Source organism: Acipenser ruthenus, chromosome 24 (genome assembly GCF_902713425.1).
Source record: "Acipenser ruthenus chromosome 24, fAciRut3.2 maternal haplotype, whole genome shotgun sequence".
Classification (NCBI taxonomy): Eukaryota; Metazoa; Chordata; class Actinopteri; order Acipenseriformes; family Acipenseridae; genus Acipenser; species Acipenser ruthenus.
In genome coordinates, this window is record NC_081212.1 from 23,197,574 (window position 1) to 23,210,430 (window position 12,857).

General features: G+C 37.3%; 1 protein-coding gene across 1 annotated transcript in view; it reads right to left on the reverse strand.

The window, feature by feature from the left end:
- Positions 1 to 11,068, reverse strand: part of LOC117963203 (disintegrin and metalloproteinase domain-containing protein 10) — a 65,588-nt gene extending 54,520 nt beyond the window's left edge. Inside the window, exon 1 of the mRNA XM_058998774.1 lies at positions 10,802 to 11,068. Coding sequence (XP_058854757.1) covers positions 10,802 to 11,033 — 232 coding nt within the window. The 5' untranslated portion in view covers positions 11,034 to 11,068. The remainder of the gene's footprint in view (positions 1 to 10,801) is intronic.
- Between the last annotated feature and the right edge of the window lie 1,789 nt (positions 11,069 to 12,857).

A 12,857-nucleotide genomic window follows, 5' to 3' on the forward strand; every position in this document is an offset into this window, starting at 1 on the left:
AAATAAAAAACACACTCTCCCCCCTAAAAATTGGTAAAGTCCTATATCATCACCGTTTTAAGAAGTCTGTCCCCTACAGAATAAGACAACTATAGTACAGAAATACTGCAATGATGAAAAATAACTAACCAGGCTCCGGAAATAAATACAGCTGCAAGTTTGGAGGAGAAAAATAAAAAGTTTCAGCTCACTTCATTTTTTGTTGTTTTTTCCTGAACTCTTCGAACCTTTCCTCAGGGGAACTGAAATATAATTGGCATCTGGTAGTCATTAAGCAGCTCACACAATACTGGCGCTTTGCATTATCAACTACTACCTGTTCTTTAGAGCCAAAAGAGAACAGCACAGAGAGAAACCAATCCACTAGGACGTCAGCTGTTAAACTAAATACCTCCACACACCGTACTGGGCCCGATCTATAACAGGTCTTTACACCTAAATTGCATTATTTATTCTGGTTGTTAAAATAAAAGAACTGTTAATGTTCCCCAATTCATATTCCTACAGTAGTTATTTGTTTTGCAATAATTTTTAATCATTGAAGTGGGTCAAACCCACTTCATGCTTAACCCAAGTCAATACTCAATAATTGTAATGAAACTTTCCCCTGTTCAAAAACAGGGAACAGAGATACTGGTGCAATCTGTAAAACTTTTTAATCTGGAGTTCCAACAGGAGGCATGCCCCACAAGCAGGCAAACCAAGATCCTTTTTCGTAAGACGATAACACACCACCACCAGGGGAATTGTAATCAGAAACCAATTTTCTTCCACACTCAATTCACTTGGTAAAGAAACCAATATAGGTCATTGAAGTCCTGTGCAGTACAGAGATCAGAGACACAAACAGCTTTCAAAATCAAAACAGAGATTTCGTACTGTAGCTCATAAAGGGGTAAATTGTGAAAAGCACAACTCTGTGTGACCTGGGCATCTTATTAAACAAACCTCAGGAAACCAAACAGGGGGTTTGACTTGAACTGACGTTTCATGGTTTCACAGCAAAAACACAGACATCCCATACATCAATTAATCTTGAATTCTATAGGAGGGTACAGGAATATAGCCAGATTGTGTTTAAAAAAAAAAAAAAAAAATACATAAAAATAAAAAAGCAGCAGCAATAAAACACACCACACCATTAAAAGAAATATCCTCCAAAAAGTAAAGCAATAAAAAACTACTGTACTCATTAACACCCAGGAAACCGAGCGCTAACGAGTAACCCAAAGCAAGCGCCCAGCTGTGTCAGAGAAGGTCAGGCCACTGAAGCAAACCCTTTTTGTTGTATTGATTTTTCCTCAAGCAATAAAACAACAATAAAAACATTCAAAATCCACCTGATTCTTCTTCTGAACATTTAATCAGCCCAGTGAAAATTCTCCAGACAGCTGGGTGTGGCTGTTTTTCTTCCACCCTAATACTCTGCGGGTTTGTATTGGGGTGGAGGTACATATAACTTGCAGACGAAACTGAAAAGGGACCTGCACTATTAGATTCATGCCAAATAAAATATGCAGATGTAAAGTTCTTATAGGCATGGACATTGACTGGGCAGACCTGTTTAGGTCAATTGTCATAAACAGTGTTACAATACCAATATAGTTTTATGCTATGCTGCTTTGAGTAAGCGGTTACCACAGACAGTGCTTCTCTTTTAGGCAATCTCATTTAGAAAGTGGTAATAAAAGCACATCACAGAAAGTGCTGTAGAACAGCAGCTCAAAAAGAGAAGCAGGTGCTGTATTCATATGAATAACCTTGTTCAGGTGAAATGTGCAAATTACAGCCAATGGCATATAACCTTGAATTCTGTTCAATTTTGATCACAATTCCAGTGACCATTTCATTGGAGTAATTTTCATTCCATTTAGACTGCAAACTCAGTCACAGTTGCATTGTGCACCCAAAATCAATAGTCTACTTACAGAAAGTAGTGTATTCAAAGCTTTCAGACAGAAAGCTTGAACAAATGACTTGATTACAAAAGTGACCAATTAGGTACAGGAAAGTGCTAAAAAAAAAAAAAAAAATGCACACCACAATCAGTGTTAAAAAAGGTGAAGTTACAAGAGACTCTAAACGAGAATTCTCAGAGCCAGTAAATATTTGTCAGAATTTTATCAATATATTATAATAATAATAAAATTATAATAATAATGTTAGAGGATAGCAGGAGGTTGTCACAAATTGAGGCCAGCGATTTCCATGCAGGAAGAAAGCCCAATACATTTTCCCTTAGGGAGAGTGCATGAGATGGCACTGAACTGTTATCTCAATCTCTCAAAAGACCATTCCTATCAACATTATGAACTTGCTATTCAAGAACTGTACTTCCAGAAAACATCTTTTTATTTTCACCTTCACTGCAGACAGTTCCATGACTTAACACACAGTTCACTGCCACATGTGTTGTGTATACCGTTTACAGTACATCTCTCCCCAGCAGAGGATGTTTAGCCCACAGCAGCCCTGTGTACATTGTGCCTGTTAGTCCATGGTTCATCTCAGCACGTTCAAACAGTTTAAAAACTCCATCACCACACGCACTTAAAGAAATGCAGCTGTATATCATGGCCAGAACGCCAAAGCCTGTGTATCTGAACTAGATCAATAAGATGTACTGTAATAAGGAACCAACACAACATATAGATCTATGTTAGTAGTAGGGATGGGAATTTTAAACGTTTAAAACTCTAGAAGTGGTTAAATGTTGAAAAATACGCTAGACGTATAACCGGTCACGTGACAGATTTCAAACGCATATTTTCTATGTATTCATTTTAGTAATTTATCATCATATACAGCAGCCTGTCGCAGACTGCTGTGGTGCCACAGTAAGGGCGGATATTATAAAATGGATGGGGTTTGGCAATTGCCTCCAAGTAGTTTTTCTGCAATAGAAACTTTGACACAGACGGGTTTTATTCTCGGTCGATCTTCAGTGGCACACTCTGTGTTCATGCTGCAGTAGGCGTGGTATGGTATGCAGTACACGTGGTAAGAGTTAATGACAAGTGTTTTTTCCGATGTTTGTTATATTTTTAATAAAATGGCATCTCTAAACAAAGGTGAAGCCATGTTTGGAAGTATTTCCAGGAACTGGACGAGAAAATCGTGGTATGTAAATAATTATGACAAAATTGGCGTACCACAAAAAACACAAGTTTAATGCTTCACCATTTGAAATGAAAACATTCAGAATTACTATGGATGGAGCTACTGAAGGCAGTAAAACGCAAAAAACAGCCATAACATTTGCTATAGAGTGGGCCGAACAGGGCGTGATCACATTATCCCTTAGTATGAGGTGAATTGTGAATGCAGGCATCTCTAACAATTTAAATGTAAAGCTGTGTGAATACGTGAATTTGAATACGTTATGTTATTTAGTAATACCTGACCATATACAATTCTATGAATTACTTAATATATAGTGTTGGCATTTAAAAACAGGACCGGTGGCAATGTTTGGGAGGTTTATGTACACTAGTATGTAGAGGAGAGTGACGTTGGATTTGAGTACTCTAAAATTGTAATGCTCAAGCAATAGATTTCTCAAAATCAAAGACCGCAAACTTTAATCTCCAACGCAGACTTTTTAATATCAACCACAATGCTCTTTCCAATTAAAAAATCTTGTGATATTTTATCCCTGGTAAATACCTTTTCCAGAAGTGAAAATATTTCCAACAGATTGTCAGCACAACTTGCTTTCCAGTAACCATTTTGCATTAGCGCTGTACAGTGGGTTACATTGCTGAAGAGCTTGATCATGTTCATCTTTTATTTAAAACTGTATTTATTAATTTACAACAACCAATTCATTTTGGGTAAAGTTACGTAAATAAAATAAATAAACAAACAAAACAGAATAGGTTCCTGTTTATTTTATTTTTTTGTTAAATGAACCTTTAAAGAAACAAACCATTCTAAAAACATTATACTATCCAAAAATGCGTGTTTACTTTGTTTGATTGTAGAGGACATGCAAATAAACATTTCAATATATACTTTGGGGAGCACATTTTATAATTTTTGGCACTTTGTAGTTAAGCCTTTGCAATGTTAAAACGTTATTTGCTTATTCAGGGTTTCTTTGCTAATAAAATACTAACCAGGACTGTCAGTACACATCAGAATGTGTGTGTGTGTGTGTGTGTGTGGATATGGTTTAAACGCTGACACCTGCATAGCATTTCAATGTTCATAAAAATGTACCAAAAGCACATCCCTAGTTAGTAGATCCAGTAATTAATGGTGTAAAATGGTTACTCTTTATGCCAACAAGAAAGGAATTACTTGAAGGAATTTGAATTGAATAAAAGGGAACATAAAAAAAAATTTATATATATATATATATATATATATATATATATATATATATATATATATATATATATATATATATATATATATATATATATATATATATATATATATATATATATATATATATATATATATATATATATATAAATAAAATTTAAAAAAAACGACCCCAACCCTGGCCAACACCTGATTTCAAAGTAATTATGAATGAAAGCATCCAGAAAAAACTGAGCGCCCCCATCTCAAGCTTCAGAAGGGACAGGAGTCATGATCCACAACAATACGTATTTCTGAAACGAAAGCCTATTACCCAGGAACAAGCACAGCATTAAGTCACGGAGGCCTCTCCAAATCAACGACTCTATGTTCTGTACTCTACAGCAGTGTCACCATGGTTTTAAACAAGTCAGTGGAACTGTGCAGATCCCACCAGAGGTAACCTGGTGCTGTATCTCACGGTGTTTGTGACATGCCCATTCCATCCATTAGCCAGCTTGAGAAGGTTGAGAGAGATGCACGAATGAATCATTTCCTGAAGTCCAGTGTGATCGTACATTAAAACATGTGGGAATGTCCCTCAACAAGCCCATACAGTGGACAGAAGCACCCAGCTTCTTCTCTCCAGTCATTCCCACAGAATTACAAAGCCAGCTTTACCTTTGTAGGGACCAGCAGTGTTACAAGTTGACTTGAAGGCTATTTACAGTACTGGCGTGACCTTTACTGGGAAACAACCGATATACTACTGTAGGTAGACAAACGTAGCATTGGAATAGTACATCCAAGAATTCCCAGATGCCAGACTTCGAGATAAAAGAAAGACAGTTTTAATAACCGCTCTTTTTTTTTTTTTTTTTTTTTTACAAAAACTATAGCTTTTAGGTTCCAGTCTAGACGATAACATCTCCATGAACGCACTTTTATGCACACATACTGAATAACTGAGACGCAGCCCTAAAGGTACAGCATGGTGAAGTTTTCACTCCTGGAATCGACTTTCAATACAAGTCCTGTTTCTCCTAAAACAACACACTGTGTCAATGCATAGCAACCTTTGATGTTCTAAAACTCTAACTTAAATCAACAGAATCCCAAACTACATTTCTTTGTTCTACTATCCCTGACCCACTTAAAAAAAACAGAACCACACCTCCCAAAAACAGGTCTAAACCATCAACACCACAGGGATTAGAGCGAGAGAGAGAGCGAGAGAGAGAGAGAGAGAGAGAGAGAGAGCGAGAGAGAGCGAGAGAGAGAGAGCGAGAGAGAGAGCGAGAGAGAGAGCGAGAGAGAGACCCACACACTAACAGGAAGTTTTGATTGCAGGGCAATAAACACGGCACACCTTATTTTTTTGCCGGGAAGCCAATTTCAGTACTAGTTTTAGCTGGAGTTATACTGTATTATCCATTTAAGACAATTACATTATTTAAAAAAAAAAAGTGGATTCTTGCTTATACAAGCGTTATGTTATTAAATCTTCAGGAGGGAAAAAAAAAAACTGTTTCCTCAGTACAAATGTTTGATTGCACTGCCTTCCACTGTACATCTGTCTTGTTCACATCCTTTGACAGACAGTCAAACCCCTATTCTGTGCATCACTATATCACAAGTAAACAACGCATAGCTTTTTGATCAAAACCAGGGTTATTTATACAGCTGTGGTTTGAACTCTGATTTCTTTCCCACCCATTCAGTCTAGTTTTCCACTTCCACCAATTATGAAAGATGTAGATATCCAAGTTACTACCTGGCTGGGTTTTGAGTGTCCTTACAGCTTTAACTACTCATTACCGACGCTTTAGACAAGTACATACGTGTTTTGAGGCCAATGTACTATTAAAATGTCAGCCTTTACAAAACTGGTGCTCAGACAATACTTCTAGCTTTTGTCAGGGTTGAAAACCAAGGAGTGGGTGTTAAATGTAATGTTCATGCTTCAGTTTAGTTTATCAAACATTTAAACTAAAGCGACCCCTGTAGACTGGCCGGGCGCCTGCAGGCCTGCCAGCAAGCTGCCCAGAGCTGCGTGGTCCTCCGACGCTGTAGCTCTGAGGTAGCTGCATGGCCGGGCTGCAAAGTGAAAAGAAGCGGACGGCCGAGGACACCCGTTTCGGAGGACGAGTGTGTTCGTCTTCGTCTCTCCCGAGTCAGCGTGGGGGTTGCAGCGGTGAGCCGGGCATTTCAAATTGGGAAGAAAATGGGGTAAAATACAATTAGCGATTCCAAATTTTTTTAAAAAAAAGAGTCTGGAATAAGACTTATATCAAGTGTTGCTTAAAGAAAACATCTACTGCTGCCAAATGCACAGCCACTGGAGTACAGTACACAAACAGAATTCACAACCTTATTAGGATAGGGACGAGAGACTGAGTTTGTGAATTTCAGTTGTTTTTTTTTTTGTTTGTTTTTTAACCTGCCTTTTCTGAAGACGGAGCTAACAGAAAGCCCAAGTATGACAATCCTCACATCTCACTGTTAGTCCATTGATGTCATGGACCAAAAGCCTATGAAAATTGGAATTATCGCAGACAATGTCTTATTAAACTGCTAACAGTGGCATGTACAGTAGGTGGAATTACCGATTACTGTATTAAACCAAGTCAAGTATGCATAACAAACTAACTCAACAGGGTTATCATTTCGATGACAGAGAAAGTCATGGCAACTCCCAATTCTGGAGTCATCTATAAAACATCCAATTCCTTACACTAAAGTTTCTCCCAGTCTCTCCCACTGAAAGGCATACAGTAAATCTCCCAGTTTAATGGCACAGCTGCACTAAACTAATCAGCTGGAAAGAATGCTTTGGCTACCAAGGCAACAAAATTCTTGATCATTTTCTTCAGGACCCATGGAGACTATTTGTTTCTCATAAAATAAAGCTGTCAAGTGCCAAGATAGTCACTTAGGAAGAGACCACCATTACTCTTTCAAGCACCTCTACACTTACTGTACTAAGAGGATTTCTAGGCATAAAATATTCAAGCCATTCCCTTGAATATTTTATTATGTTTGACAGGGAATATTCTGTTTGTTTTATGATAAATATAATCATGCCTCTACCATCACACTCACCAAAAAAAAAAAACGACTACAATTTCCTTTGAATCGTACAATAATAAAGCCACAGTCTTCAGAATGCAAGACGCTCCCAACCACTCCAACATGAATCAGACGCATGTGACAGGCCCACGTAGCAATGTGTTTATTGTGCTGTGTTCTCTGAAGCAAGAAGCCAGCTGCAATTTCATTTTCTACTCTTCATCATTCAGCAACTTGCAAGCCTGTAAAAGAATGGAGTATTACAGGTACACTACCCTTCACCTTTACAAGGCCCATGCTGTAGGAGAGAAGAACCAAGATTATCCAAAAAGCCAGACTTGTTACCTGACTGGGTGTTTGTGGCCCCACATGACTCACACACACCGAGTTGCATTTTTGCATTCTACCCTACAGCTATATGACTGTAATAGCCCTTTTCAGTTGTGCCTAAGTCACGTGGAACATTTAGGTATTGTGCTTTAATGTAGCTGTCCCACCCTATACAAGCATCGATTATCACAAGAGTCAACAGTAACAGGTAGTAAAATGGTAAGAGTTAGAGTAAACAAAGGCAAAATCAATGGTGTTAGCCTAGTGTAGTCTTGTTTAAAAATATATATATATATATATATATATATATATATATATATATATATATATATATATATATATATATATATATATATATATATATATATATATATATATATATATACTATCCTTTTTCCTACCCTCTATGAAAGAATATAAACACACATACACACCACATTCAAATGTCATACACCCCTTGATCATTTCCTGTTATTCTCTTTGCCACCAACTAGGCTATAGTTTCATGACTGTCGGTTGTGTTCTGCTGCCCGAGATGAAGCTACAGTACTTGCAGCAGAAACAAGGGGGAGAGAGGCACAAAGTTGTTCTTTACTTTACAAGGCTTACTTAAGTAATTCAGAACTCCAGGTTTTCAGTACGTCACAACAGCAAGGGAAGGATGTTAAGCAGAAAGGAAAGGAGATGCACTGCTTATAGTTTAAACACGGCTAGCTTGAAAGCTGCGGCTTAATATTCTAGCAAACACTTCTGTATCAATACTACAAAAACAACTACACAGGCGACACACATCTGAAAGTGCATCTGCAGAAGTACAATGCTGCAATATAAAAGCTGCAGGCAAAATGACACCTTTGCTCCCAGATCCTGTTCTGTTTACACACCACTATCCCTAGCTTACAAACACTGGACATAGTCAATGTTTCACCACAGATTAACCACATGTTATTTTCTGTGTGTATGAAATACAATGTGCTACCTGTATTTATGTAGCTGGTAGTTCAACAGCTTTTCTGCATTGAGCCCATAAATAAGATTACTGCGACTGGCTGCCTGGGACCAGACCTGTTGGATCTGATGATCCACCAATCACACCTGGGAAACACCAGCAGGTCTAATACAGGGTTCAAGACCAGAAATCCACGATTTGATCACATTCCAGACCATAGCACTCATTGCAGCCACCAAGAATAATACTATGCGTTTAGACACAAATACAAGCAAGGGGACTCTCTCAGGTCCAGCTACTACTGCAGAGGCATCAAGAAATAAAGTTAATCATAAATATTCATTTCAGTTCTCTCTCAAATATATTAGAATATAAAAATCAAATATAAAAGTATGCAGAAAGAAGCATGCATTATTCTGACATAAGTCTGGTTATCAAAGACCAGGACCAACAACTCAGAACAGCATTTCATGAGAGGTAAATACAACAGATTTGTTAATATTTATAAATAAACCTTGTTTTGTTTATTTTCAATTATGAAAGAATGTATCTTTTTGGGGGGTGTACCCCCATTCTAGGCCCCGACATGGTTTAATTTTATTTGTTTACACACAATTATGCAACACTCATGTAATCAGCATGACCTGCTGGGGGATAATAACCCTGTATTAAATGATGGGTCATTTTGAATAGCTAACTGAATTACGCAACATGTTTCTACATTATGAGTTATTTTACTATTAGTCAGGAAACTCAATGCTACTTATTTAGCCAAGTGTGCCAAATATGAAGTTAACCCACGATTGCGTGGGGGAGACTAGACCCTGCAACAGTCTGGCGAACAATACATTACATGTCCAAATCAAGGCTAACTTGCTGTGCAGGTTTGACGTTAGCAACTACTTTGAACAAAATCGACTGCATAAAACGCCCTACTTCCACTCTGTAAAATAAATTCATCACATCATGTGTTAATACAGTCTAGTGACAGTGTACACGATCTACGATATGCAGCTACAATTAATATTCCTTTGTTTAATGGCACAGTTCGGATTTCAAAATGACACTGCGTCTTTAAAAACTTAAATTATATATATATATATATATATATATATATATATATATATATATATAAACTCGCACTTTAAAAATTATCACAATTAATTTTAACTTGATTCGTTAATAAATGCCATAAAAAGCTGCCCGCTTTTTTTTTTTTCAATCGATAGTAAGGCTAGTCTTAGGCCCATTGCAGACTAGTCTGCTGTCACAAGTACTATCTATTAACAGTAGGATGTGTCCCTATTTAGAACATTACAGATTATCTAAAAGGGTTTATTCATCCCGGTCAACCACCCCATATATACACTAAGCAGGTCTTTTTAAAAAAAAAAAAAAAAAATCTTAATTTACCGCGACAATCATTTAAATGTGCAATACAACTTCCCTCGTCTGACGTTTAAACACTGAACGCATACATAGCAAACATGTTTCAACCGACATTTCAATAGCTAAACATGTCCAGGATTTACCAGAATTAACTAAGTTTAAGTGGGTTGTAAGAACAAGTGTACACACGCTAGAGACGACTGCAAAGGAAAGGGCGCAGCGAACACTCGGTTTGTTTGAATTATAAACACCTCATTTCCCTCAATTCAATACCACAATATTTTTGATGTCCTGTGGTATCTCACGACCTCATTCCTCTAGTGCACCGCCGTATTACAATATAAGTTTGATATCAATGCAAACGTGTGGAACAATAATATTGCCAGGAAGGAACGTACAATCACAAAGCCCAAGTCTGTGTGATGATGATACCTACCCTGTCAGAAAGCACACTTAGTACCTCCATCTTTAATAACTACAATCCTTTCTTCAAAACAAATGTCGACTTATTTACAACCGCCGAACGCTGAACTAAAGTAAGCGGATGTCGCGTTTCTATTTAATTATACGATTTAAAAGCCAAGTTTTTTTTTTGGTTTTTTTTTTTGGTTTTTTTTCAGCATTGTCAAAATCAGTCCCGAACACAACAAGACAAGCAGCTACTAGCTCTCCGATCGCACAGTCCCACTAAACATATTGCGTTTTTAATACTTCCAATACAATACCATGTACAATGGAAAATAAAATCCAACTTACCCCCGGTGTTTGTCGCGCAGTACAAGAAAACAAACAGCTTTATGAAGACCATGTCGATTAAATTCATTGTTAGAACATTGACACAGCAATGGTTTATTGTTTCGCTTTCCACCTCTTTTAAAGGCGCACTCGCCCTCTGTTTATTGCAGCTCCCTCTGTGGCTCTCGCTCGTCTTCAGCGGCGTGACGTCATGCGCAGGCTGGCCCGAACGCGCCCTGCCCCACTCGCGCATATCAAACTCTGCTGACAAATTGTGTCCTAGTCAGTTTAAAGGGTCAGCGACCGTTATTTTTCTTACCAAACCAAGCAAATGAAGTTTAGCAATTGACATTCACCCGATCCGGTGGTGTTTTTTTTTTTAAGTTACTCTCTTCAGTTTCGGTTGTAAGAACTTGTATGTTGTTGGCACACCAATTAATCTCATTTTAAAATAATATACGAGAACGTTATACGGTGTTAATTCACTTTAATAATTGTACGTGGGGTCTGGCTATTACAGGACTGTATCTAATGTGTAAATAGATACAGTGAATTACCTTGAAATCTCACCTTGAAATGCTCTATGAGCTTTGGTTATCGCAAATATTTGGTTAAGAAACGAACCACATTGGCTAAGAACTCCATCTCCCAGCAGCCTTATAGCTGTGTCACATGATCTCTTGTTTACTGGCTGAGAGTATTCATTTGTTACAGATAAGCTCCAGGTCCACTGCTATTGTAATCCAGGTTTTTGTTATAACCAGAACCTAATTATTGTTTTAACCTGCATTTTTTTTCAGTTCACATAGAAGATGACGCCATGCTCACAGACAGGCTTTAGGCTTTAAATAGCCCGTTGCTAGCGTGATTGTTCAATGTAAACCAGAAAACAGGTCTGCTTTGACTGCACGCGCAAAGAAAATGCTGGAAATGCATGCTTAATTATGTTGCTATTTTTGTAAATAAAGCATGTGATTTTTTTTCTGACTATTTTAAAATGGTTACTTGTACCATATTTCAAATTTTCTGGTATTTTATTATTATTTTATTTATTTATTTATTTATTTATTTGTTTACATATTTTTCAGGGAGATCTTTCCCTATGCAATTTACCTCCCCAACAGAACAGTGATAACCTCTGATGCATTTAGGCATATCAGTAATAAAGTCATCAGTCTAGATCAAACACAATCAAAGTGTTGGAGAAAAATCTGCAGCATATCGGAGATGTGAAGACACTTTATTACGCGTTATTGGTGTAGTATTTTTAAATATTAGCACCTTAGAAAGTTTAATCACATTTATTAATTTGGATACGCATAATTTGGTTCTGTAGATATGTGTAACAATGTAATTGTTGCATGCAGACGGATGGCCTGACAGACAGCTTGCGTAACCCTGGATTGTATGCAGTTCCATCTCTATCATATACTGTAGCAGGAGTTAGCAAACCACAGTAGATGTGGCTTCAAGTGACTGCAAACAGGAATTGTGCATCAGAATGCCAACCTGCTTGATGTACAGCATATTCTTAATGCAAAGCAAGGTTTCAATTTTGAGCTGCTCAGATGCCACCTAGGACTGTCCATGCCGTGGTAGAAGTGTTAGCTGTAGGAAATAACAGCCACAGTGCAACGCAAAACATACATCTGCTAAGATACACTTATGACTGCTAAGATAACAATACCTGTATATATTGCTAGGAGCTGGTGTATATCACGTCTATTTGTTTCTGTCAGCATAACTGTTCATCCACAGGGAAAACAAACATATCTCCTAGTATGAAATTAGCACCTAGTCCTCCATCTGCTCTTAAAAGCATTATAGTTATTTAAATAAATGAATCATCCATAATTGTAAAGCACTCAGCTGTGAGACATAGAAATGCTGTAATAAAAGAAGCTTCTTTTAAACTAAGAATATTTTATCAGTGTCTTCACATATAAATTGCTAAAGACTTCCAGTCAAAACATTTGTCAAGGAGTTTTACCAGTTTCTTTTCTACAAAATAAATAAACCAGAATGTTACATCATAATAGCACATGGGGGTCACTGTGTACAGGTATTTGTTATTTTT